The sequence below is a fragment of the Podarcis vaucheri genome (assembly GCF_965113315.1).
Source record: "Podarcis vaucheri genome assembly, chromosome: 10".
NCBI classification, from domain to species: domain Eukaryota; kingdom Metazoa; phylum Chordata; class Lepidosauria; order Squamata; family Lacertidae; genus Podarcis; species Podarcis vaucheri.
This window is the reverse complement of record NC_138748.1, coordinates 43,791,923-43,819,396: the sequence shown is the minus strand read 5'-3', so window position 1 is coordinate 43,819,396 and position 27,474 is coordinate 43,791,923. Positions and strand designations below refer to the sequence as shown.

At 42.5% G+C, this 27,474-nt stretch overlaps 1 protein-coding gene across 2 annotated transcripts; it reads right to left on the bottom strand.

The window, feature by feature from the left end:
* Nucleotides 1-608: 608 nt before the first annotated feature.
* On the bottom strand, nt 609-27,113 carry ST13 (ST13 Hsp70 interacting protein). Of its 2 annotated transcripts, none has more exons than XM_082241312.1 (12): nt 26,832-27,113; nt 23,205-23,286; nt 21,783-21,855; nt 21,583-21,653; nt 20,527-20,593; nt 18,391-18,475; nt 17,302-17,412; nt 16,319-16,421; nt 7,745-7,861; nt 4,905-4,968; nt 2,823-2,947; nt 609-2,194 (listed from the first exon to the last, which is right to left on the bottom strand). In XM_082241312.1, exons 1-12 carry the CDS (start codon nt 26,939-26,941, stop codon nt 2,066-2,068), a joined length of 1,137 nt encoding a protein of 378 aa, XP_082097438.1. In that variant the 5' UTR covers nt 26,942-27,113; the 3' UTR covers nt 609-2,065. The 2 variants fall into 2 exon arrangements, with proteins under 2 accessions (XP_082097438.1, XP_082097439.1); XM_082241313.1 differs by having other exon boundaries at nt 4,917-4,968; nt 26,832-27,112.
* Nucleotides 27,114-27,474: the final 361 nt, after the last annotated feature.

Sequence of the window (27,474 nt, the reverse complement as noted above, 5' to 3'; positions counted from 1 at the left end):
GAGATAACTTAAAAAGAAGCTGCAGAATGAGAAGAATCTTTTATTTGCATCAGCTACTAGCCATAGCACTAAAGGGATGACTCACGCCCTGGCCAGCACTTCTTTAATCTCCTACCTTCGGGCAGGAGATACAGAAGTATAGTCAGACGCACTAACAGGTTAAAGAACAGTTTTTATCTGTGGGCTGCTGAATGTGAAAAAAATAGTGGTGTAATTGACTTCCGACAAGCACACAGAGTGCGAACAAGACTGAGTGTATGGGGGGGGGGGCCTCATTTGATTTCACTGCACACAGGTAGTGTGGTGACAATAAAGGTTTGTTGTTGTTGTTATTATTATTATTACTGAAGATAGAGGTAAAAACTTAACTATAGAAAATACATTTTTGGGGGGTCTAATTGCCTCCACTAAAAACTTTGCAGTTTTTGCTGTCACCTGATCATCTTGATCTGCTAAAAGAAAAGACACCGTAGCAATGGTTGAGCAACCCAGCATGGACAATAATAGAGGGGTAATAACCCCTCCAACTTAAAATCTGGAATAGCTTCCCATGAATTTGTTTTAAGGCATATATGAGCACCACTTATGCAGTAATTAACAAAAAAATATTATTCAAAACCAGTCTTTATTGTTTTTAAAGGCAACTAGAAGTATTTTCAGAACTAATTCTTAAGCAAAAATGGATTCTTATTTTTTCATTCAATGAGATTATTATTGTATGAAGAAGAAAAAAACTTTCTGGAGTTTATTTTTAGAAGTGAGTTCCTAAATCTGTTCAGATTTAAACAAACAGAAAGCATACATCACTTATGGGTTCAGACAAAATTACAAGAGCACAGAACAGGAAACATTCAAAAGCCCTAGAAGAGACCAAGACGTAATTATAACAAGGTTTCCAACATTAAGAGCAGTAATCAAAATTTTAGTAGAGAGAAAATAACAGATTTAATTGTATTAGTTATCAATGAACATTTCAGCAAAGTGTCCAATGAATACACATGCTGTAATTATACTGAAGATTTGCCATTCCAACAAAGATCTTCCTTCTTTTCCTTTCAACTGAAGCTCCACAAGTATCAATGTGATAGTATGACAAACAACCCCCCGCCCTATAAAAATCAGTATTTGATACTCTAGGTTATATGGAAATAGGGAAGTACTCAGCTGCAAAAGATATGTAAGGTTCTGGCAAAAGATATGTAAGTTCATTAGAGCTTCCATGAAATGAGAATCCAGAACTTCACCAATCTTAAAATCTATGCTGTATATATTCATTCTGGATTATTTAAAGAATGAATACAACCAATTTGTTTTCCTCCTACAATATTAGGAAATTAAACCAAGAATAATGTTCAATAGTTACAGAAAGGCTCCTACCTTTTGAAGTTATTCAGCTGACTAATGTTAATAAAAACATTTGCCCCCTACACAACTTGAAAGAGCCAATTAACAAGTTATTTGGCTCAACATTGATTGTATAAGTAGTCCAGCCTCAACAGCATTTGTACCAACATATTAAAAGCCTAACCCACTGCTGCAGGGATCTGATCTGTGAAGAATCTGATTGCAACTATTTAAGTCACCCTTGTGAATATATAAAAAAGAATATTGTGTATTATTTATTCCAGTTAAAATAAAAAATACTGATCCTCACTTATGTTAGAACTTAAGAATTGTTACAAGCTCTCACAAAGGAGTTCAGTTACTGGGAAGCAGAAACCCAATACTATTACTTAAAATAAAATAAAAAACCACACGCCCCTCTGAAAATAGCCCCCCCCAACACATTTTGGTACAATCTACTGGAAGATTACAATTAATAAAAATTTAAAAGAAACTGCACTACTGTTGAGTAAGACAAACTCCTGGGCAAAGGTGCTGAGAGGGGGAAATGTATTTTTTTGAAATAAAACCTGAATACAATCAAAGTGACTGCCATTTCTGAAGCACGGAGGGAGGAGGAAAAGGGATTCTACCCAGAGCACCCTAATTCTCTTCTGAGAATTATAGGTACAATGGTTTGTGTTATTGCAACATCCCCCACCTCTTGCAATGGAAGGGGATTTTAGGGTTGATTTCCAAATTTGGCTGATAGTTTGCCAATGAGATTCATGACTTTGGGGTTATTCTGGTACTTTGACATGTTTGCTGGGTTCTGTGCAACATCCTGGAAAGCTGCCATGACTTCTGGATCCTGTAAAACAAAAAGGGGGGAAATGGCTTGTACTGTTGTATGAAATTAAGTGGGCTTTCATATCCATGTTAAGGCCACAATACAATATAAAATCAACTATATGCTAGTTGCTGTTGGCATCCATCTGTCTTGAGAGACAATGGAGTGCATCTCTGGGGGTGAAGTCAAACCTCTGTGTTAGCAGCACTGAAGTGACCTCACCGGGATGCAAACCTTGGCAGTGTATATGGAAGTCCTGGGCTGACAAGACCCCCTATCGGCCTTGAGAACAATTATAAAATTATATAAATTTGTAAAAATATATAAAAAATTAATATAAAACATTAAAACAATTATATAAAAATTAATATAAAATATATATAAATTGTATTCATAGGCTGTTTAGCCACATCAAGTGGTATTTCTTGCAGTTAAGATTCCTCTTGTTAAGAGGTGTCATTTGTTACAAAGGCCACATGTTACCCTGAGGGCATTTTTAAAGCAGAATAAACATGACTGAAAATAAATGAATGTTGGAATAATCAACTATTTGGGGGAAGGTCCTTAGAGAACAAGCACAACTCATATGAAGAATCAGGGCTCCATAAATCTCTCAATCATCATTATTTTACTTGTTCTATGTTCTCACCTGCATGGCTGCAAGAACTTCAGGGTCACTGAGAATTTCATTGAGACCAGGCATGCCCCCCATTCCAGGCATGCCACCAGGCATGCCGCCAGGCATGCCACCAGGCATGCCACCAGGAAAATTACCTGAAAATGTAAAGCATAGACTTGGAGCAGGGATCAACAATCTTTCTGGACCAGAGGGCACATTTTGAGAAAGTGTTATGGATGCTAGTCACAAAATGGCTACCATAGGGCGTGTGGCATAATGCAAAATGGTTGTCATGAGGGGTGTAGCATAACAAAAAAAATTAGAGTGAGTTACAGTCATTGCTGCTTTCTCCCCAACCCCCTGGACAATCTCATGCTTAGCATGGGAAGTCAGCTATGTCCTGCTAGATCTGATTGCACACTATACTGAATACCCATGCACAAACCAGTGATGTTGCTGTCTAGTAATGGGGAGTATTCCGCAGTTCAAGGAAAAATATACAAAGTGGTCACATCACACACACTTTTATGCACATGCATGCACAGAGCACCCAAACAGACCACATATACACATAAATCTCTCTCATACACACATATGCCATGTACTCCCACTCAAACACAATTCTCTCCCTCTCTCTCTGTCCAAGTGCATCCATTCCTCTTTCTGAGACCACACATTCGTACTTCCTGCCCTCCCACCCTTACAGACTGCACCACATACATACCTCTGCTTCCTTCTCTGTCACACATACCTCTTCTCCATCTCCAAAGTGCATCTTAATCACACACACAGATGGAGCCCCTACATGGGGTGAACAAGCAACAAGTACCTGCTGCCAGTTCCACATAGCTGGTGGGCAACAAGCAAACAGGATGGGCCATCCCTGCCACTTCCTAACCCGCCGCTCAAACATCCTGCCAAACCAACCAGAATGCAAGGAAGCATCCTTTCCAGCTGAAGCAACTGCTCTGCCATTAAAAATCCTCTACAACCCGCCCCCCCGCCCCAATATCAAGGGAAACCAACCCAGCTCTCACAGGCAGCATGATGCCTGCAGGTGCCAATGAAGGCCTTTGGGGGCTCCTTGGCACCTGTGGGTACAAACCCTGCAGCAAAGCATACCCTGCTTTCATGTGTGTTACATCCTTACATATTACAATTCTTTGGAAGCCTCCTATAGCCAGGAGAGCAAAAGAACTAAAACTTTTCTTGAACAAAGGTCAAGACTTTATCCTGTGTTCCAATACCCACTCCAATACCCATTTAGTCTTCCGGGTCCAAATATGGTAGCTTTCAGCTGGAGGCTGCCTGTGAAATAGTTATGCTACCTCAAGGCTTTGTCTTATCATAAACAGAAGAATGTATTATCATGGCCTCTTTAGCAAATTGTATGTGAAGGATTACTGCAGCACAGCAAGTTGTACATACTCTGTACGATCTTACCAATAAAGCAAAACACAAAAGAGGAGGCTGTATGGGCAAGCAATTATGCAGTGTATGTGATTTCTAAGATTTGCTGTTAGGAAGTTTGTTTATCTACCACCCTTCATTAGATTTGGTTCCAGGGCAGTTCATAAAATTGAAGGATTAAGAAACAATCAACCACATAAAAAACAACCAGCAGTTTAAACACAGCAAGCAGTTAAGACTGTAAAATGCCTAAAATACAAAAAAGAATAAAAAGAGGTTCTCTGGTCCCTAAAAGCAGTGAGGTGAGCCTTTCTGAGGATGTGCCTACAGATGGCTGCCATGTCCAGAAAGGCTTTCTCTTTGGTTGCAAAGAAGTGAGAGAGTGTGTGTGCAGGACGATATGGGTGAGGCTCTTCAGGTCTCAATAACATCTCCCTCTTTACCAGCCCCCAAGTCACTTTCATGATCTCCTAGGCTACTGCAGAGAGTGTTTGTTCCTATGAGTAGTTATGTGTTCCCTTCACATACAGATATTCCCTTCCAACAGCTAAACAACTTTCCCTCTTGATTAAAAAAACCCCCAAACTTACATAAGTACAGCTTTTCTTTTGCCCCAGTAGCAAGTTAAACAAAATGCTATGACCCAGATCCATTAAGTTACCATCTCTCTGTTGCTATTCATGCTTTGAAATTAACACATACCTGGGAAGCCACCTGGGAAGCCACTAAACTGAGGTCCTCCCGTTTGTCGTCGAGCCTCTTCCTCCTGCAATCAAGAAATCATGAGAAAACTTCACATGCTCTGCAACTAATCAATATTATATGTAGAAAGCTGAGAAGGCTGTTACAACTGGATCCAAAGCCTACTATATAGACCCTACATGCTCTTAGGTTCTGCAATACTGCTTCACTCCAGGATAATACTGAATTTCTAGGCCCCTGGAAGACTGAGTTTTGAAAAGAAAATAGTTGGGATATTTATTTTAATGCTCAAGTTTGTTGCTGCACTGGGCTTCAAACTACAGGTAACTCGCATCTTACACAGCAGGGGTTATGTTCTCGGCCACTGCACATATAAGCAGCGCAAAGCCAGAACGACCCCTAGAAAACTGTAAAAATAAATAAATCACTGCACTCATCAGTGGGTGACAAATAAGGCTCTTAGTCTTCCTCCTCTTCCTTGCTAAATGATGCTTTAGGGGATGATATGAGGTGTTGCCAGATAGCCAGAAGAAGTGCTTGGCTGTGGGGTGGATTGCATGGTCACAATTGCCACTATTGTCTCTTGAACTCATCAAACATTTCCTTGCATGGCCTCAGTGTCTGTAATCCCATGGATGATCTTGAGGCTGCGTTCCATGAAGGGGTCAAACTCTGCAATCAGATAAATTGTGTGCTCTATGACTTGGAAGATTTGAGAAAATTTCTGCAGGTTCCAACTTGCTCTCCATCCTCATCCTCACATTCTAAACTTGATCTGACCAGTTCCTCTCTAGCTATTGGCCCTCAATTAGTTCTTCTACTTCTTCCTGGATGAGGCCAACAAAGTCATCATCACCACCTACCTGCCTGGCCATCTGCACAATGCCCTCCACCTCAGTGACAGGGCTTGAAAATCTCTTGAAATGGTGCACAGATTCCTTCCACAAGTTCCACCAGCATGCACTCACTGTTTCAGGCTTGATTGCATCCACTGCCTGTTTGACATAGGTGACGCAATGGGTAACGCTGAAGGACATCCAGCATACCATGGAGTCAAGAGATGGATCAGCATCCATTGCATTGATAATCCAGGTGATGAGCTTCGTGTGAGTAGTCTTGGAGTAGTGGAACACACCTTGATGCAGAGGCTGGATGAGGGATGTCCTATGCGGGGGGGGGGCAACATCTACCTTGCTGTGTGCGAAGCAGAGTCCTTCAATGCCCAGCATTGTTCATAAGCAGCAGCATTTTAAACCACAGTTGTTTCTATTTGAGGAACTGTCTCACCTCTGGAAAGCAGCAGTTATGGAAGCAATCTAGAAATGATGATGTCACCTAGGCCTTTTCATTGGATTACCAAAATACAGGAAGTAGATTCTTCTCCTTGCCTTTTACACAGTGGTTTTGAGACCTGTACAGCAAGCATGGCTGTATTAAGTGTCCAGCCGCATAGCTACAGAGCAGCACAGCTACTCTCTCCTTTCCAGCTTTGAAGCCAGGGGTTTGCTTTTCACCTTTGGCAATGCAAGTTTGCTCAGGCATTTTCTTCCAGAGAAGTCCTGTCTCGTCTAAAGTGAAGACTTGCTCTGGAAGACAGGACCTGTCCAGCAGCTACTTTGATTGTGCAGGGTATGTTTTCACAGTCTCTTTGTCTGCAGATGAAGCCTTCCCTATTGCCTGGATTGAAACAGATCTTAAAGCTCTTAAGGCAACCTGAGTTGGCTTTAAATTCCTTGCTGATTCCCAACTGCAGTGGAAAGTTTACAGTGGTCACAGAGGCTGAGAGATTTGTGGCACGAGAAGCTGCCATCCATAGCAACATGTTTCTGGTTCTTGTCTTCCAGCCACAAGCTCAGTGCCTTCTTTGTCTTCACCAAAGCCATGTCTTGCACTTGGCTGGTCACCTTTGCAGCCAGGGATGCACTTACTGCCACTTCTCCATGGACCTCATTTTCATGCACCTTGATGGCATGGATGCTGTACCATATTTGTGGCCATATTTGTGTGCCATATTTGTGCCATATTTCTGGCCATATTTGTGTGCCAAAGTGCACACAGACATGCCAGGTCTCAAGCAGCTCAGCACAGCCAACTTCTTTTCCAGTGTGGGAACCATCCTTTACTTCTTCTTTGGTTTCTCAGCAGCTGATAATGAGGATGCCTTGTGTTCTGTGGCCACTCTGCAGCTCTCTCTAACCACCTCGTCCACAATCCAGTCTCCTCCAATGTCTCTCCAAGCCCCTCCACAAGTCCTTCAGACCTCTTCCAACCTCCTCTTCCAAACTCCTGTGATGTCTCTCCGACCTCCTTCAATCTCCCTCTCCAACTGCTTCTTCCACACTCCAACCTCCCCCAATGTCTCTCCAAACTTTTCCACAAGTCTCTTTGGTCTCCACCAATCACCCACTCCAACTCTCTACCTCCACTGCCTTCTCTTCACACTCTGCAGACTCTTCAACCAAACTCAAACGCTTTCACAAAGACTACTGGGATTGTTTGCAGTTTCTTCCTGCTCAGCCACCCCTTTCCACCCCGTGCGCCACATTTTCATGCTATCTTTTAAAAAAAATTAAAAAGAAAACTGGTGGCGTGCATAAAGCTGTGATCATGTTAAGTATGTATAATAAGTGCAAGATGTGAGTTACCTGTACAAAAAATAGTTATCATTTTGAAGTTCTCTGCAACTAAATACAGACCCAGTTAAAGACAGACATTCTAAAATATAGGTTAGCATTTGAAACTGTAGAAGTGCCCCCTTTTTAGCCTATTTCCATGCACATTTTTTGGATAGAGTTATGCTGGGTTATTTTCCTGTTGTACATGCTTTATTAAGCTCTCACCCTTTGAGCTCTCTCATGTTCCTCTCGAGCTTTCTTTACTCTTTCCATCCTTTCCCTGATTTCTTTTTCTTCACGCTTTCGTTCATATTTTCTTCTGTGTTCCGCAATCTTCTGAGCCTGAGCACAGAGGGTGGGGTAATGGTCATATGAATCCAGAGCATCTTTAAAATGCCATCTTAGCACTTTACCTACCTCAACTAGTTTTAATTGTTTTTGTACTCTGCCAATTCTTTTCTATTACTGAAAATTATATATTTAAGACACATACCTTCTCTTCAACAGCAACTTAAGATTCAATATGTAGCTGGGTCCCACAGGATATGAAGTCAGTATTTCACAAGAGGGCAAAACTTGCAGCCTGAAGCTGCTGATAGTATGAGTGAACATAGTGAAAACAATTATCCAGGCTTTAAAAGTCTGGAAACCTATCTAGGAGTTTATACTACAACTCATGTGTAAAAATCTTTTGAGAGGATTGCTTATAGTGTTCTGGCCAAGCCAAGCTAAAGGATGAAGACTGCCACTTAAAAAGTCTTAATCAATAATGGAGTGTCTTAACATTTTTCAACCTCAGTGCCACATTGGGTTAGGATCCTCTCCATTGTGGTGGAAAGAATTGACCAGCCTTCCTCTTTCTGCAGTGCTTGACCCCTTAGCAATAGAACCATGTTAACTGGTGAACAGGCACTCCTGTGGATGGAGGAGATAAGTCAATTTTCCCAAGGGGTGGTAGGTCACCAGAAATGGCTTGGCAGGCCAAGGCTAGCCTGCAAATTTGCTACCCCTGATCTAGACAACATAGCATATTTAGAAGCCAGAAATGCTAAAACCAATGTTCAAAATGTAAAATACCAGGGAGTATACGACACACTTGGCATACAAAACTTTAGGCTCTAGGGATATCACATTTTGGGTCAGTGGTATTGTCAGGGAACTGCCATCGGAGGAACAGGTGGTGGAGGGGCTCAGGGAGGAAGGAAGAGACTCAACAGCCGAAGCAGGGACCAGCAGGGGGAGGAGTGGATCTCTGAGGGAATGCGAGCAGGAGGGAGGGCTCAGAGACGCTTCCAGCGAGAACAGTGGGGAGGTATCTGAAGCTCCCATAGGGAGACCCACGCCTCGCCGGAAACTGTCACGCCGTGAGTCCAGAAGGCGGGTTTCCGTTAAGGAACTCTTATGCTGGAAACGATTCCGAAAACAACCACTGTCGGAATCTGCAAGTGATTAGAGCAGACATGTTTGAGGAGCTCTGTCACACACAGAGGTTTGTGGAGTTGCACAAACTCTGAGGGATTACGATTTTACGCACAAGCAGCTCATCATCCCATCACAGGTATCAACTAGGCTTCTCAAAACATGATGTATTGAAAAAAACATGCCTTCAGTTGTCATCAGTATTTGGCAGCAAAAGCTCCTAGTATCCATAACACTGCTACTTAAAGAAGCCATTACACTATTTTTCATAGGTTTCAGCTTCCAGATGCTTCTCCAGATATTATAAAGGACGCCTTTCTGCATCTTTTATCAAAAACTTTAAAGAGACTTTCAGTAGTAGGCTCCCAACTAGGTCAAGTCTCAACTATAGCCTAGTCAGCAGAGAATGAGATTCTTAATCTCAGGATCATGGGTTCAAGCCTGACTTTGGGCAAATGAGTCCTGCATTGAAGGCGGTTGGACTAGATGACCCTCGTGCTTCTAACTCTACAATTCTAGGATTCTAAGTCAGCAGTGCTAGAAACTGAGATAGAAAAGCTAGGAGCCAAATTCTGGCAACACACTTTAGTTATTATTTTGATACACATGAATTAATACACAAATCACATAAGTGACACATTGTTAATATCACATTTTAACAGAAATTGTTAATACATGTTTCATTTGGTGCTTACAACAAAAATATTGGTACACCACACTCTACTCTTTACTGTTAAACTCCTTATTAACATTTTGGCTATCCCTGACATATCCTTCGAGGCTTCAAAGCATATACATTTCAGAAATCCTTGAGTATCAGCCAGGCACAAAAAATGGCACCTAGACCTTTTGAGCTTTTTGCAAATGGAGAATCTTTGGGCGTGAAATGCGCCTGGCACCCTGCTAATTTCAATCCCTGTGGCTGAAACTAACCTATCTTACTTGGTCCTCTGTCTTGTGAAATTATACTGTTTCAATTAGTTGCTCATGTTTTTATTATCATTCTCTGTGCTGCAGTTTCAATGAGTGGGAGGAGGGAACTGCCCTAAGGCGTCTTCACAGGAGTTGGTCCTGCCCACCTAGCAACAACAGGCATTTCCTAAACATCCCCACTCTTCATGTGGCAAACAATAAAGCAATAGACATGGAGACTGTAACAATGAGTATGGACAGAGCAGAGGCGTTTCCTACAACTCTGAAATGCCTTCTCTTCTTTTCATCCATAAAAGCCATGGAAAAGGGGAGACATATGCCAGTCTTTAGGAGTTGTCAATGAAGTAAAAAGAGTATGTGGAAGACTCAGGTTTGTTGAATCAAATTTTCATTCTATCTGTGCGAAATAATACAGTGGAAAGAGCAGCTCCAGATACACAGTGGCAGGGAGAGGAAGCAGAAGCCAGGCTGTCACATCAAAGCTTCAGAAATGTTCAATTATACACATGATTATGAGATATCAAAATTTATGACCTACTTGATGGGTCTTCCTTTTGTACAAGGTTAAGATTTATCCCTTGCTAATGTCAATCCTAAACTTACAGTAGGAAGGTCAAACATTTGGCCCTATGGACACTGCTGAACTAAGACTTCCTTCACCCCTAGCAAGAATGGCCAATGGTCAGGAAGATGGGCGTTTAGTTCAAGATCTGGAGGGCCAAAGGTCTCCACATATGATCTACAGAATACCAGACCAGATGAAACAGTACAGTTAAATAATTATTCAAAAATATTCTTTGAATATATAGGCCAGCTTGCAAAAACAAGGAGTGATTCCCTAGAGACAAGGCTGAAGTTAAGAATTTTTTGAACTGTTTGTAACCACAGCTGACAGCACTCCCATGCGGCAATGCTGCAAATCAGTAAAATAATAATGAGTTCTAGCCAATGCACTGATCTCGAATGATCCACATTTTATGCAGCAGATGTATCTACAGTTTTCCCACTGTTCCTTTCCCACAAATATTGGGAACACATGCCCATATCATACACACATATTTCTGTTGGTTTCTGTTTCCTTCACTGTGCAGCGAAGTGCTTGTCACAGGACAATGTTTACATTCCACAGTCAGAGTACTGTTGGGTTTTCCCACGGGAATGGGAAGCTGGATGTGACGTACACTGGTTTCCTGTTTTTCTCTCTGTTCTCTCGGTGTTCGAGGAGAAGGACGTTTGCTTCTCTGCTCCAGCAGAGGCAAGATGCATATTTGTAAATTCTCTACAATGAACTGAAAATAAAGCAACAAAAAGCATGTGGCATGTACTATTCATCATTCCGTTGTGCAAACGGACTCTGCTATATCAACATTTTGGTTATGGGCCCAGAAAGACGTAAATCAAACAGAGGATTAAAGACTCCAGCGTTCGAGTCGAAATGCCGGCAGAGGTACAGAGGAACGGATCGCGTTATCTGCTCTGCGCGTCAAGTTTGATTGATGAAGGTATGTGCTCATGCTCCCGGAGCAGCCTGGCAACCTGCCAGCTCCTAGTTTATGGTTTTATGGCTGGACTTTGAACTTTTAAAGCCGTTTTGCCGCGATAAAGGCTCTAAGAGGCACAAGCTCACAGGCTTGGATGGCTGGGGAAATCGAAAGTACTTTTACAAGTGCTTTTGGCTGAAGCTGCAGGACTGTGACGCAGCTTGTTTTAAGCAGCAGAAAATGGCTAACTCAAAGCTGGTTGATGATTTTGGGATTCCTAAGCTCAATAAGAATAATTACACAGAGTGGGTGTTATATGCAGAGGCAATTCTGCGGAAAGAAGGTCTGTTTAATGTTATTACAGACAACCCCCCAGCTCCAGTTACAGCTGATTGGAATGCTAAGGATTCCAAAGCACGGGGAACACTTACATTGATAGTATCCCCAGAAGAGCTCTGTCTGTTGCGTGGAAAGACCACAGCCAGAGAAATTTGGGACACTTTAAGACAGGCTCACTTGAGGACAGAGGCTGGTTCCTCAATGTACTACTATGCCAAGCTGCATGATATGGCTCTTGCTGAAGGTGGAGATGTGCGTAAACACCTGATGGAGATGCAAAATCTGAGACATGAGTTGCAACAGAGAGGACTCAACTTTCCAGAGGCTGTGTATTCCTTCATGATACTACATTCTTTAGGTCCAAGTTGGGAGTCCGTTGCCACTCAGATTGCTGTTCAACCAACTGCTCAGCTCACAGTAGCCTATGTTACTGCCGTGATCCAGAATGAAGCAGATCGCCGGGGTGCTAGCTGCATGGGTAAGGGGGAGTCTTCACAGACGTCATCCCAGAGTGCAGTGGAACCACCAGAGGGCGCCAAAGCTTTGAAGGCAGTGAAATGCTACTCGTGTGGACGTCTAGGCCATATGAAGAGGGAATGCAGATATCCCAGGGCCAAGACAGAGCAGCGCAGCGGAAGTTCATCGCGTGGAAAAGGCCAAAGCAAAGGCAAAGGTCCGGTGTCCAGGACAACGCAGCACAAGGCAATGGTCTCACGCTTCACTCCAAAGGTTGCAAAGGTCCAGAAGGCGTCTAGATCTTTCTTCGTTGTTGATTCAGCAGCTACCCACCACATGTGCAACGACAAGAGACTGTTCGTGTCTTTTACACCGCAGGAAGGTGCGATTCACCAGGCGGATGACCACACGATTCCCAGTCAAGGCTACGGAACTGTTGTTCTTCACAGTTTGGACTTAGAGATACATGATGTACTTTATGTTCCAGATGCCACACACAATCTTCTCAGTGTAATGCAGCTGAATGAACGGAACATTGACGTTTCCTTCAAGAACAAGAAATGCACCATCACAAAGAAAGACGATTATGTATTGCATGCTGAATGTGTTGATCGTTTGTTTGTTTTGTATTATGATGATGTTGTGCAGAATGATACTTGTTGCATTGCAGGTTCTAACAAAAGTTTGCACACAGAATGTATTCACGATTTTCACAGAAAATTTGGTCATTTGCATTTTGAGGCGGTTTCTAAAATGCCTACCTTGGTTGAAGGTATGACTATTAAACCCTGCAGGTACCACATGAAGTGCAAAGCATGCGCAGCAAACAAGGTGAAAATGGCTGCGAAAGGTAAGGTGTCTAGTAGGCAAGCTACAGAACCATACCAGATTGTTCATGCTGATTTAGTTGGTCCACTATCGCCCTCTTTAGGTGGCAATAGGTTCTTCATGGTTCTCATTGATGCATTTTCTAGGTATATTTATGTGTACAATCTCAAGCAGAAATCAGAGGCTTTTCCAAGGTTCAAGGAATTCTGTGCTTGGTTGGAAAATGTGCATGGTAAGAAGATAAAAATTCTTTTCACAGATCGCGGGGGAGAATTCACTTCTCAGCAGTTTGAAGCTTTTCTGACTGAGAAAGGAATTCAACACGATTTGTCCAGTCCTCGCTCGCCATGGCAGAATGGGCTTTGCGAAAGGGCAAATCAAACATTGCTTCAAGGGTTAAAAACCTTGCTGCATGATGCCAATCTTCCAGAGAGTTATTGGGCCGAAGCTCTCTCATGTTTTCTTTACAGTTACAATCGCAGGTTATCTTCAGCGATTGGTTGTACCCCCTATGAGAAGATGTTTGGCAAGAAACCATACATCAAACACATGAGGATTTTTGGTTCTGATATGTGGATTCACTCACCACAAAGCTCCAAATTAGGCAAACGTGGATTGCATGGTATCTTTCTAGGTTATCAGAAAGGTTCTTACAGAATAATGATGTCTGACTCTAAGACAATTAGGCTCACAAGAAGTGTTGAGTACAATGCCAAGTGGGGGGAGAACGTGGGAATTTTTCAATGTTATCCTGATGACAGTGATGAGACTGAGGATAAGCAACAACAACCCACACCCACTGAGGAAGGTTCTGATTCTGAGTCTGAAACTGAATCGGATACTTCAGAGGATTTCAAGAGTGCGAAAGCCTCTATGCGACCCTCTGAAAGCTCTGATCAGGAATTGGAAGAACCATTGTTCACAATAGGTCACTTTTCTCCTAAGAAGGAAGAGGAAAGTGTTGAAGACCAAAGGCTAATTCGCAGGTCACAAAGAGCCACAAAAGGCAGACCTCCAAAGAGATTTGCTGATGAATTTGCTAAGACAGCAGTAGCAGCTGTTAAAAGCTCCAAGAAGGTATTTGAACCTTCAAGTTTCCAAGAAATCCAAGATTTGGATTCTAAGGAAGCTGAGCCTTGGTTAAATGCTATGAAGGCTGAGCTTGATTCCTTAGAAAAGAACAAAACTTGGGAGCTAGTTCCAGTAGTTCCAGGAATGAAACTGCTTGGAAGCAAATGGGTCTTCAAAGCGAAGACTGATCAAAATGGCAAGATAGTCAGACACAAAGCCAGATTGGTAGCCAGAGGTTTTGCACAGGTACCAGGTGAAGACTATCACGAGACCTACTCACCCACGGTGAGATATGAGAGCATTAGGCTTATGCTCAAGCTAGCTGCAGAGGAGAATCTACACATTAGTCACCACGATGTGAATACAGCGTTTTTGTACGGATCTCTAGGTGAATCACTTTATATGCTTCCACCTGATGGCGTACAGGTAAAACAGGGATTTGTTTGTGCTCTGAAGAAGTCCCTTTATGGTCTCAAACAAAGTGCACGGTGTTGGAACACAAAACTCACTGAAGCATTGTTTTCTCTAGGTTTTAAGCAAGGGAAAGCTGATCCATGTGTATTTGTCAAAGAGGAGGGGCAAAAGAAGCTGTATTGTTTGTTTTATGTTGATGATATTTTATTCTTTTGGAAAGATGTCACAATGTACAATAATGCCCTAGCTCAACTGAAAGAGCACTTTGACATGAAAGATCTTGGTGAGGTAAACAATTACCTATCTCTGGAAATAGAGAAAGATCAAAGTGGTAACATTCTAGTACACCAGTCAAAGAAAATTGCTGATGTGTTAAGCAAACTGAACCTGATGGATGCTAACCCTGTAGACACACCGATGACAACAGGTTATCAGGTAGAAGACACTGAAGAAGCATTTTCTGACACTACACTGTACAGAAGTGTGCTAGGCAAGCTAAACTTCATTGCCAGATGTTCAAGACCTGACATTGCTGTTAGCTGTAATTTGCTAAGCAGACAAGTCAACAATCCTACTGTTAAGGATTGGAAAGCTCTGAAACGCATAGCACGCTATTTGAAAGGCACTATGCATTACAGACTGAGATTTAACAATCAGAAGTCTGGTGGTCTTGAGATTTTTGCAGATGCAAGTTTTGGAAGTGACACTACAGACAGGAAAAGTACGTCTGGAGTTTGCTACATGTACAATCAGGGTCTATTTGATTGGTCATGCAAGAAGCAAACAACAATTAGCTTAAGTACTTGTGAAGCTGAACTGAATGCACTGTCTTATTCACTTAAGGATTGTGAATGGTTGTTACAATTGTGCAAAGACATGAAAATTCCTGTCAAATGTCCAATCCAGGTTTACCAGGACAACAAAGCATGTTTGGCTTTGCTGAATTCGGAAGGTTGTAAGCAAAGCACAAAGCACTTGCAGTTGAAGGTGCAACATGCTAGGGAACATATTCAGAAGGGACTCGTAACGGTGTCCTATATGCCAGGTAATGAAATTCCTGCTGATGTATTGTCCAAGATTGTATCAAGGGATCAACACTGTACCTATGTACAGAAGTTGGGTTTGTACTGATATTGTACGAACACGCTGCCCAGTGATGTTCACAGAAAGGGGGAGGATGTTGGTTTCTGTTTCCTTCACTGTGCAGCGAAGTGCTTGTCACAGGACAATGTTTACATTCCACAGTCAGAGTACTGTTGGGTTTTCCCACGGGAATGGGAAGCTGGATGTGACGTACACTGGTTTCCTGTTTTTCTCTCTGTTCTCTCGGTGTTCGAGGAGAAGGACGTTTGCTTCTCTGCTCCAGCAGAGGCAAGATGCATATTTGTAAATTCTCTACAATGAACTGAAAATAAAGCAACAAAAAGCATGTGGCATGTACTATTCATCATTCCGTTGTGCAAACGGACTCTGCTATATCAACATTTTCCCCTTCAGATGTTATAGGAGCTTACTCAGAGACATGCAGTGGACACATGGCAAACTTGTCTACTTTCAGCAATCGTCTGGAAGTTAGAGGATGGAACCACAGCATCCTTAGTTTTGAACTATGAGGCCACGCATAATTCCAACAGACACCAATTTCTGAAATAAGTTCTGCCTAACACCACAGAAGACAAACCATGAACAAGGCAATAAATTATTGATGTCCCAAGGTACAGCCTGAAGGCACGTGAGGCCACCACTCTGTTCAAGCTAAGGAGCTCTGGGGAATCACATATACACTGTGTTCAGGTCCACGAAAAAAGAAAGCCAGGATAGAAAATGTAAGAAAATATGTATTCCTGTTGTCACTCACTCTGGGCTGCACTTCCTTCAGCATGGCACTAGCATCTTCATCATAATCCAGTTTACAGGCTAATGCCAGGTCATGTGCAGACTCCTCCCAGTGACCCAACAGCCTGGCAATGACAAGATTCAATACATTTTAAAATCAGATTTAACCCATGGCATAAAATAGGGGTGGGCATCCTTTAGTCCAACAACTTCTGAAAACAACTCCCACCATCCCTGAACACTGATCATGCTGGCTGGGGATTATGGGAGTTTTGAGTCCAAAAACATCCAGAATGTTCGTCTTTCTTGGGCTAAAAGAAAACCCATAGATATGCACAGCTTGAAAACAGAAACTTTCCAATTCATTATTATGGTACAGTCATACCTCGGGTTAAAGTCGCTTCGGGTTAAATCTTTTCAGGTCGCGTCCTGCGGCGACCCAGAAATCACGGAATGGGTTACTTTCGGGTTTTGCCGCTCACGCATGCGCAAATGCTCAAAATGACATCACGCACATGCGCAGAAGCGGCGAATCGTGACCCGCGCAGACACGGGTTGTGTTCTGCTCAGGATGCGAACACACTCAAAATGACATCACACACGTGCAGACACGGGTTGTGTTCTGCTCAGGATGCGAACACGGCTCCGGAACGGATCCCGTTCGCATCCAGAGGTACCACTGTACTTGTATTTTTGCAAATCCAAACTGTCCCTTAATTCCAAGTTTTACATTGAAGAAGCAAAGGAGAATTTACAGTGGTAACAGAACAGTACAAAAATGTGCATTTATATATGGTTCAGATTATCTTACCTGTCCTTCATAATAAGGTCTTGGGGCAGGTTGCAACAATTTACAATTATAAAAACAGACACTAACAAGTTGAATCAATTTAATAAAAAATACCAGCTACACAACTGGATTATGTTTAACAGCAAACCAGACCGGAAAGTTTGTATCTTCGTTAATCAGAGGAGTACAATGTAAAGAGAAGTTAGTTTCTTTACCTGTGGGCTTTCCCTCGCCATTTGTAAGGCTGTGCTGAATCAGGGTTAATCTGAATGGCTCTATCACAATCTCTGATGGCAGCATTTGGCTTCTGCATTTTCACAAAGACACTGTCGACAACAAGGAAATCAAATATGTTTAAGGAACTATCAGCTGCACATTTTTGGGTACTCAGAATGGAGTCTAGAGATGCTACAAGTTACATGACAGTCATGCTGCCTAATCATATTTTTTCCCCTTCCACTGTCCCAAAGACTGCAAGCTGCTTCAGTAATTTGGATACACCCTCTTCTAACACGTATGCTGAGGTTTTAATGCTCATTTAAAAAATTTCAATAATAATGTGGTTTAATGGCTTATACACTTTTCTTTTTCTAAGATTGGTATTAATGGCATCAACCACCTATTGCTTCAATTTTTATCTGACAGTGGCTTCTATGAAGCAACATTAAGCAGAATCTCAACCTCCAATTTAATTTAGCTAAGTCCTTTAATAAATGCACATACTTATTCTGCCTTACTCAAGACAAAAATCAAAATTAGGAATATGACATCTAAATTATGTCCGAGTGTGCTAAGAAAAATAAAAATGCTTGCTTTTTCATAAAGTCATTCTGTAATCTGATTTTATGTATACAGGTATGGTAGCATTAAGGACAAGGGAAAGAGAAGAGGTATATGGGAAGGAGAACATGGAACAGGGTCATTATAAGAAAAGACAACCATGAGCACATAGCAATTTAGAAAACTGACATTTACACTTATTATTCTACAGACCATCTGGTAAATATTTCCACAACCACCAACAGGACTTTTCAGGTGAATAACAGCACCTCAAAATGTCAAAGACTGTATGTTGGCTTGCCAAGGAACTAATCAAAATAGATTTAACAAAGAGGCACAAGAAGCTTAACAGTTTTTTTGCAGCCAGGTCAAGGCATATTGTCACATTTTGTACAATATGTACATTTTACTAACAATTCATCTAGCAAGAGAATTCTGGAGTTAATTAGTCTAGACTAAGCCGTGTTTGGGTACACGTAGTTTGGCATCCTCTAATGCACTTGTTTTCAAATTTAAAGTCTCACCTGGCTCGTTTGGCATACAAGATAGCCAGTTGTGGATTCAACTTGATGGCTTCTGTGAACAAATCAATGGCTTTCTGAAGTTCACCTGGAAATATAAATAAAGCTTCAATTGTACCCCCAAAGAAGACATCTACATTATATACTTGTCTTAATTAGGAGTACTGGACATATGGAATAAAGGGAATGGTACATAGGGCCATCAGTCTTGTCTCATTGGCAAGTTGCAGACATCCTCTTTTGGGACAAGGCACTCAATGGAATTGCTGCTGTGCAACCCCAAATATTTGTAGGGTTTTCTAGACAAATTTAACTTGGTTCCAAGTCCTGTTTGGTTGTAGAAACCACATTGGTCACCCTATGTGATAACCAGTGCCAAGAGAAGAGGAATACAACCCTTTTGATATCCCTAGCTTTCTCAGCATCTTTTGATACTATCAACTGTGGTATCTCCATGGAATGACTATGGGAAATGTATATGTGTAATGGTTGGGAGTTACTCGTGCGTAATCCTGCTCCGTTTGAGCATCGGATTGCCTGGTTAAACCCTCCGGGCTACGCAGCCCATATTAGCGTGGCTGCCCTTAGTCACTTGTAGAATCTGTCTGTGGGCGTTTCTTAAAGCGTTGCCAACATAAGAGTTGTTTGACGCCCAATCGTTTCCGCCTCTCACTGCGCGGGAGTCTCCTGCGCAGGGTGGGCGTGGGCAGCGGGGTACTTGGGCTCTCCTCGCTAACTTCCAACGAAGAGTCCTGGAGCCCCTGCACCTCCCTGTCCCGTTGCTCTCCTGGATCCCTGGTGTTACACTCATTCTCTTCCCCTTCTTCCTGGCTGAGTCTCCCTCTAGCGCTTGGACCTTCCCCTGCAGAATCAGAGACCCTCTCCTTCTCCCGTGCCTCTGATGGCAGTTCCCTGACAATATGGATTGCATTTAGGCAACGGAGCCCAACATGCACTTGTGTGTGAGAGTGAGGCAGACACACACAGAGACACACCTTGGTAGGACCTGCATGGGAGGGGAGCCTGAAGAGTGAGAGGCAATTTGCCTGGCCCTCCATATTTTTTTTACCTGCAAGTCAGTGGCCCATAACATAAAGATTTCTCTTTAACCTTGCTTTAAAGCCTTTTACAGTTTGAAACACTGGTCCCTTAAGGACTACTACTTCTCTGTCAACCTACATGGGAGCTGAGATCTTCCCATGCAGGTTGACAGAGAAGCCTTTCTCAGAGTTTCACCACCATGAGCAATCAAGTGGTAGGCAATGCTTCGGACATCCTGGTTACTGAATTCCTCTCCCCAGAAAGCTTGTCTAGTCAGCAGGGGTCAGCAAACTTTTTCAGCAGGGGGCCGGTCCACCGTCCCTCAGTCCTTATGTGGGGCCAGACTATATTTTGAAGGGGGGGGATGAACGAATTCCTAAACCCCACAAATAACCCAGAGATGCATTTTAAATAAAAGGACACATTCTACTCATGTAAAAACACGCTGATTCCCAGACCATCTGCGGGCGAAATTTAGAAGGCAATTGAGCCGGATCTGGCCCCCGGGCCTTAGTTTGCCTACCCATAGTCTAGTGGCCATAACATCATATTTTAGGTGTCAAGACAAGATGTTTAGTCTCAAGCATTTTAAATAAAATTATTCTTTTTCTGGATCAGATGGGAAATGAAATTACAGTGGTACCTCAGGTTACATACGCTTCAGGTTACAGACTCCGCTAACCCAGAAATAGTACCTTGGGTTAAGAACTTTGCTTCAGGATGAGAACAGAAATCGTGCTCCAGCGGCACGGCGGCAGCGGGAGGCCCCATTAGCTAAAGTGGTGCTTCAGGTTAAGAACAGTTTCAGGTTAAGAACGGACCTCAGAACAAATTAAGTACTTAACCCAGGTACCACTGTATTTTAAAGACAGTCATTCATTGCACTGTCTGAATTGAAGTTATGGTGAATTTGTAACATACTTTTGTTTGAATTATGTACTTATTGAAAAGACCCAACTTCTGAATACTGTTCTCTTGACACTGTGGGAATTAAGAAACTCACAATCCACCCTATAAAATAGAAGTATACTTAATTACATATTTTGTTTACCCCTAAAAAGCTTGTCAGGCAATTAATTTTCCTTATAAAGAACTCACCTTCACCTAGTGCATTAATAGCTTCCATCTTTTTTTCATTCGCCTGGTCCATCATCTCTTCCGTTACCTAAAGGAGAGAGAAACAAAGTGACTCAAATTCACACGAAATATTTGGAAAGCATTCTTAATTCTAGAAATTTTAAAAGGTCCAGAGCAGGGGTAGGCAACCTTAGGCCCATGGGCCAGATGCCGCCCAAGCGCCTTCTAAATCCGGCCTGCGGATGGTCCGAGAATCAGTGTTTTTTTACATGAGTAGATTGTGTCCTTTTATTTAAAATGCATCTCTGGGTTTTTTGTGGGGCATAGAAATTTGTTCACTTTTTTTCTTCCAAAATATAGTCTGGCCCACCACATGGTCTGAGGGACTGTGGACCAGCCCACGGCTGAAAAGGGTTGCTGACCCCTGGTCTAGAGTATCAATATACGACGCAACCGAATCTCAGCAGAGGGATATGTGTTTCAAAACTACTTAAAGGCAATTAGAAAAATATCTATCAACAATAAATTTCTTCTTTTTAAAAAGCCACACAGAGTATGAAGGAGAGTTGAAATTGTCTTAACGTTTTATTTATTTTTCCATCCTTTAGATCAGTGACTATTTAGTTATGGTAGAACACATCTGGTGCACTGGCAGTCTGCTGGTCTGATCCAGCTCAGCAAGCTCTTCCTGCTAGCCCACTAGCTCCCTGTCTCCATTTCGCAAGCAACAGGACTGCTTTATTTCTTCTGCCTGGCGTATTGCACATGTATGTGATACAGAAGTGTATGTGCAGACATGAGATGGTCAGATCCACCTTTGTTTTGGCCACAACAATCTTTCTAAGATATCAGTTATTTTTCTTAACATTAAAAGGGTAATTTGAAATCCACGTTCTGCATTGGTTTCCTGTATATTAGTACAGATTGCATCATGATGGATTTGTTTAGATAGCTCTTAAATATTATAAAGCAATTTTCATGCTGTGCAATCCAGAAATGTTGATTGATTGATCGATCGAAAAAGCAACATGAGGTTTTACAAAGAGAGAAAGTTCGAATCTCAATTAAGCTTATTACCTCAAGACTTTCATCTCCCATTTCTTGAGGTTCATCACTGTCTGGTTCAATCACTCCTTCATTATCAATTTCTGCAAACAAAACCACCACTAATTAGAAGAATCTTAGTTATTCCACATAAGAGGCTAAATAGGAAAAATGAAGCCAAAATGTTGCATCTACAACACAGAAATCATGCAATATAGTACTGAATAACTCACCCACATCACTCTCTTCACTCTCAGGTTCTGATGGCTTTGGCGGTTCCTCTGGCTTCTTTTCTTCTGCTTTCGCCTAATGAAAAGGATATCAAATTATTGGCATGCTCATTTAAAGCTTTGCTTAGGGTGGTATTGTAGGATGTTCAGACAATTCTAGAATAAATTATTTTCAGGGACTGAATTGGAGAATTGTTGCACTGTTTTTCCAGCTGGAAAGTTTTAAATTTAAAAGGTGATTATCTCAAAAATGTAATTATGATATTTTGGTTATTTAAATTCTGCTTGCTACAGACTACTGGAAAATCTAGACTTTCTGCTGTTCTACAATTCACCTGGGAAGATCTGGAAACATATATAAGTAACATTGAAACATAGGGCAAGGGGCCCCATCAGAAAAGGAGCATATCTGACCAACGAAGTATTTGTTAGCAGAGTCTAACAGCAATCATCAGCACCACTACTGCCAGTTGTCAGGATTCAAAGAACTATGCAACTAACTACACACCCAAGGGAACTTTAGACTTCTGCTTTCTAAAGAAAAGAAGCCTTTGCCACATGACAAACCACTTCGGAAGGCATAAAGACCTTTAAAAAGCCAACAAACATAATGGGGTGACCTCCTGTTCGGGGGATAGTTACTCCCAAAAAAGTAATGTGTATGACATGTGCAAGCTCTCCTGCTCTTACCCTTTCCTCTATGTTGGCTGACCCACGACTAGGGCTGGGCGATATCTGGTTTTCAACATCATAATATATCAGCAGCTAAATATCGTGATATAATGATTTATCACGGTGTCTGAAATGTATCTCAGCTGCTGACAGAGATTTATATAGTGCTTTTGTCCATAAATTGTTCAATTTATCTTCTTCAATGTTCATATCCCTGTTTAATTCCCAAATTTTGTTGCAGGTAAAATTGGTTTTCAACAAGGGTTTTGTATAAAAGGGAAATTAAACTCATAATCATTATACTATATCTTCCGAAATGATTTTTCTGTATTGGCTAATGCCCTTTATGTACAGAAGCCTCAAAAAATGATTATCATGGAATCAACAAAGGATGTGGTATCCAACATGCATCTTTAGGTATGCGCAAAGAAAGCCTGAGTAATTACTAATGATCTTGTTGACACATGAAGGAGAGACACACACTTGTGTCCAGGGCCGATGTCTATCAGCTCCATCTGGTAAGCCAGCTGAGACCCTACCTGCCTGTACTATGTCTTGCCAGAGCGGTACATGCTCTGGTTATCTCCCACTTGGACTACAGGCAACTCCCCATTTGTGATTTATAAGACAGCATCCATACTATTGCACAAAGTTGAGATGCAGGTCAATTTTTTTATATCAAATTGCACCCTACATTAGGAATTGTATGTACAAACATAAAAGCCATAATCCTAACAAGCGCCTCTCTCTTACCTCATGTGTTCCTTCTGCAGCTCCTTCTGCAGCTCCTTCCTCAGAAGTGTTGCATGGAGCTGGTGGTATTTTACCTCCCATACTTTTCAAAAAAAGAAAAAGATTGATGAGATACAGAGTTTGACAACATTTGGTTTAAGATAAATGAAAAGTATAAACCACTAAGGAACAGTTGTCAATGAATATTTATTCATGACTAAAGAATAACTGAAGAGAAATTATATTACCTTAAAATTAGTCCCATTTGCTTTTTTGAATTGCTACTCAGGAATGCTTCAGCACAATTTTATGTTATTAGGGTAGAACAACTGAAACCCCTTTAAGCATAGCAATGTCAATTAACTAGCATTTGCTGCCTTCTAATCCAGAAAATTTGGAAAGAAAGAAAAAGCTGTGGAAGGTTAAGCATTTCTAGATTTAACTTGTACTTCCACATGCCGCAGTATGATTCCACAACACTAAGGAAATTACCCTGAACGAAACACTCCATTTTTACCCATACTTTCAAGTCAGAACTGTGATTATGTACAAAGGTTACAAGCAATAACACTAGAAAAAATATATCTGTAAAGAGGTGGAATGTAGATTATCCCCAGCAACTTTCCTAGAGCAAGGGGTGCAGGTGCTCAGCTTGTTCTACATTGTTCTGTACCTCTGATCCCCAAAGTATGTGTTTTGCACCACAACTGATTTCCCTAAAACTGGTTGATCCAACACATGACTTGAGGGCTACAAGGAGCCTTTGAGACCTTTTATGAGGGCCCACAACATCATCTTGGTACCCCCCCCCTTGCACTGCTTTCCCAAAACTGGGTAAACAAGGTGTGAGGCTTTGGGAAGGAGGCGTCAGGGCTGCGAAGGGCTCAAATTCTGGCCTCCCCCCACAGCACAACAATGCAGGGTGTGGCCTGTGGGTTCCGTGTCAAGTACTCTTGCAGCCCACTTGGTCTGAAAGGTTGGACCTCCCTGCCCTGGAATGTACAGCAAAAGGTAATGGTGTAAATCACACTTCCTGTTTCAATAAATTAATGGTGCGCTTTCCAGAAACATTTACAGCATCTGTCAAACACTTCTGAGATGAAAGGAGCATCTCTGACACACTCCTCTAGGAATAATATTAAATGTTAAATCTAACTGAAATAAAATTAACCCAGAAGAGTAACCACCAAATAAGAACTACTAATATTCTCTGGCCACCCTATCTGATTTACAGTTTCACTGCTCACTTTGTTAGGAAGACTTTACCATTCAAAAACTAACTGATACTTTTATAGCCCAATCGTAGTATGAGTTAGGCATACCTGAGTCCACTGATTACAATGCAAGCAAAGCCTCCTAATGCTACAAGACTGTGTTATTAAACAACTATTTGATTCAAAATAAAAACCATTTCACACACAAAGAGATTTCAAATGAACAAGCTCTACCACTCCAGCAGAAAACCTGAACTCTTACTACCCAATAGATAGAGCTACAGGTTACCTTAGAGTAAACACAGCCATGTTTGTTTCTACACTCCTCCAAATCATAGCTCTTTCAGCCACAACTCTTTCTACACCCCTCCCTCCACAGCATGAAATGCAAGCTTTTGCACTGTCATGGAACAATACTTTAAGGTCTGCAGAAGCCAAAGCTAGACTGCTTTTCCTCACAGAATCATCAACATTATTACTTGAGGGTTTTTTCCTGGGCTATGAAACAGGACTCCATAATGGTTTTTAATTCATTTAGCTAGAATGTGGTTGGCTGCATAAATGGCACTCTTGGCAATGTAACACTGATTGCTTTCAAGCAGGATCTGAAATCATGGAGGGGATATTAGAGAACCATCTGGAAAATTTTAACAGCCAATTTTACTATTGTACAGATTTCAGTAAGTAATCCAGTTAAATGTTTTTAACCATGCTTACAACAATATGAAAGCAGCTCTATCTACCTTAGTTTTACATAAATTGAATACTAAATCTAAAAACAGTTACATACTGCTATGAGTTGGTGGAGAAAAAGTAGGCTCTATGTGAGATCCTTCTAATCTAACCCCTGGATCTAGCAAGTGTTAAAATATAAGCCAGGCTAGCTTCCTGTGTTGAGGTGAAAGTCTGGGTGATGAGGCATTAAGAGAAGGGGTTCTGTGTGAGAAGGCAAACGGCTGGGGGGGGGTGCCCCTCCCCCAGCTCTGTTAGTTAAAAGGACAAAGCTGGAGTTTAGAGCTGAGTTGCAATGATGTGACCTAGAAGTAAAGCTGCAAGCTGGTGAGAGAGTCAGAGCACGGTTTGATTTCTGTTTGAATCCCCTCCATTGTAGGTTTAGGTTGCATATATGTGTAAACAAACCATATATCATAAAACATATAAAAAATTGTCCAGTAGCACCTTAGAGACCAACTAAGTTTGTTCTTGGTGTAAGCTTTCGTGTGCATGCACACTTCTTCAGATGCATGCACATGAAAGCTTACACCAAGAACAAACTTAGTTGGTCTCTAAGGTGCTACTGGACCTTATATGTTTCGACTGTCAGACCAACACAGCTACCTGCCTGAATCATATATCATAAAGACACTAAAGTATCAGCTGTACTTCATTCCAGAAGGAAACAAAACCCTGGGTAAGCGCTTGGAACCCCTGGAATCCTACCCTGCTCCAAGATTGGAGTGGCATGCAACAATATATTTGCACAATCCAAGGTGCATTGTGGCTTGTGTTACACACACTTCCACAAAAAGTCGTTTGATAGTCTTTTTTTCTAAAAGATGAAATAACAATCCTAAGCAACTCAGTTTAAGGCTACTCCAAAATGCATGCTTTTTTCAACAAAAAAGGAACTTCCAGGTGGAAAGAAAAGCATAGGCAAAAATGTGCTTGGCATGTAGATTATGATGTTTGTTTTTCACTAAATGTGCTCTGGTACAGTAAGTGGGGACAATATTCCAGCATCAAAATACATATAAGACGAATAAAGAAAGTGCAACACCTGAGTAATTATCATAATGATCTGAAAGCTTTCTCTTATCCTTTCCTCAGGCACGAAACAACGTTTTCTGTGCAGCAGAAATGTTCGTACACCGAGAGGATTAAAGAGCACATGTTAATTGTAACAGCCTGAAACCCTTTCCTTGCCGAGAAAGGTGGGGGATGGGGGGGGGAGTGGAGTAACTGGACGTGAGAAGAACAGGTTTCCAATGACACGGCTAGGCCTTCCGTCCAGAAATCCGGCCATCCGTCCCTCAAACAGCCTCGGATTCCAGGGAAAGGTTTGAAGACTCAAACCAAAACAGGCACCTTTCGCAAGGCAAATAAATTATTCCGAAGAACTCCCCACCTACCCAGCCCCATACAAGTCCCTGCAATTCCTCCAGCTCCGCGCTTTTCAAGCCCGACCTCTCTCATTATCGAGGCCTGATCCAAGGTTCGCCGCCCACCAAACACCCCCCTCCCGCCAAAAACAAAAACCCAGCAGCCCCCCCCAGCCCTACCGTCCGAAAACTGAGACAATTTCATCACCTGAAAACGGGGGTGAGGGGGAGAGAGAGTAGAAGAAACGGGGATACGGAGGACCCCACTCCACCCCCACCCCTGCTCCCCCTCCTCCAGCGCCACCCCATGAGGGGCTTTCCCCCCCCCCACTTACCCCTCCACCCAGTCGCGGAAGAAGCGCAGGTCGTCGCTGTGCAGGATGGCCGGGTTCTCCTTGCAGAGTTTGACGAAGGCCCGCAGCTCGCTCACCTTCCGCAGGTCCATGGCTCGCTCGCTTCCCTCCCGCGCGTCCCCCTCGCTGCTACTGCGGTGGTTGCCGCGGCCGCCGCTTGAGCTTCCCTCCAAGCGGAGTAACGAAAGTTCCCAGCCTCCCTCTTCCCTCCCCTCCCGCTCGCTCGGGGGCCCCGCTGCCTGTCACGCGCAATTCAGTTCGGCGCCACGCGCACGCGCTCCCCGCCCCTCCTGCCCCGCCCCCCTGTCAGCTTTCCCTCGCTCGCTCGAGGCTGCCGCTGGCCGCCTTCCCCGAGAGGCTCCTCCCACTGTGCCCTCGCGGACCCACCCGCCGTGGCCCTTCGAGCGACGCTCGCGCGGGGCGGACCGGAATTTTCCAGAAATGAAACCCGAAGTCGCCCAAGGCGTTTGCCTCTTTTCGTTGTCCCCGCCCGCCCCCGCCATTCCCACTTGGAGAGCAACACCGAGTTATTTTACTCGCCAGAGGACAATAGCTGAACCTAAACGGGCTCTCTGCGCGCGAGTATGGGTCTCCCCGTGTTTGTTTTTACAAGCAGGCGTTTTAC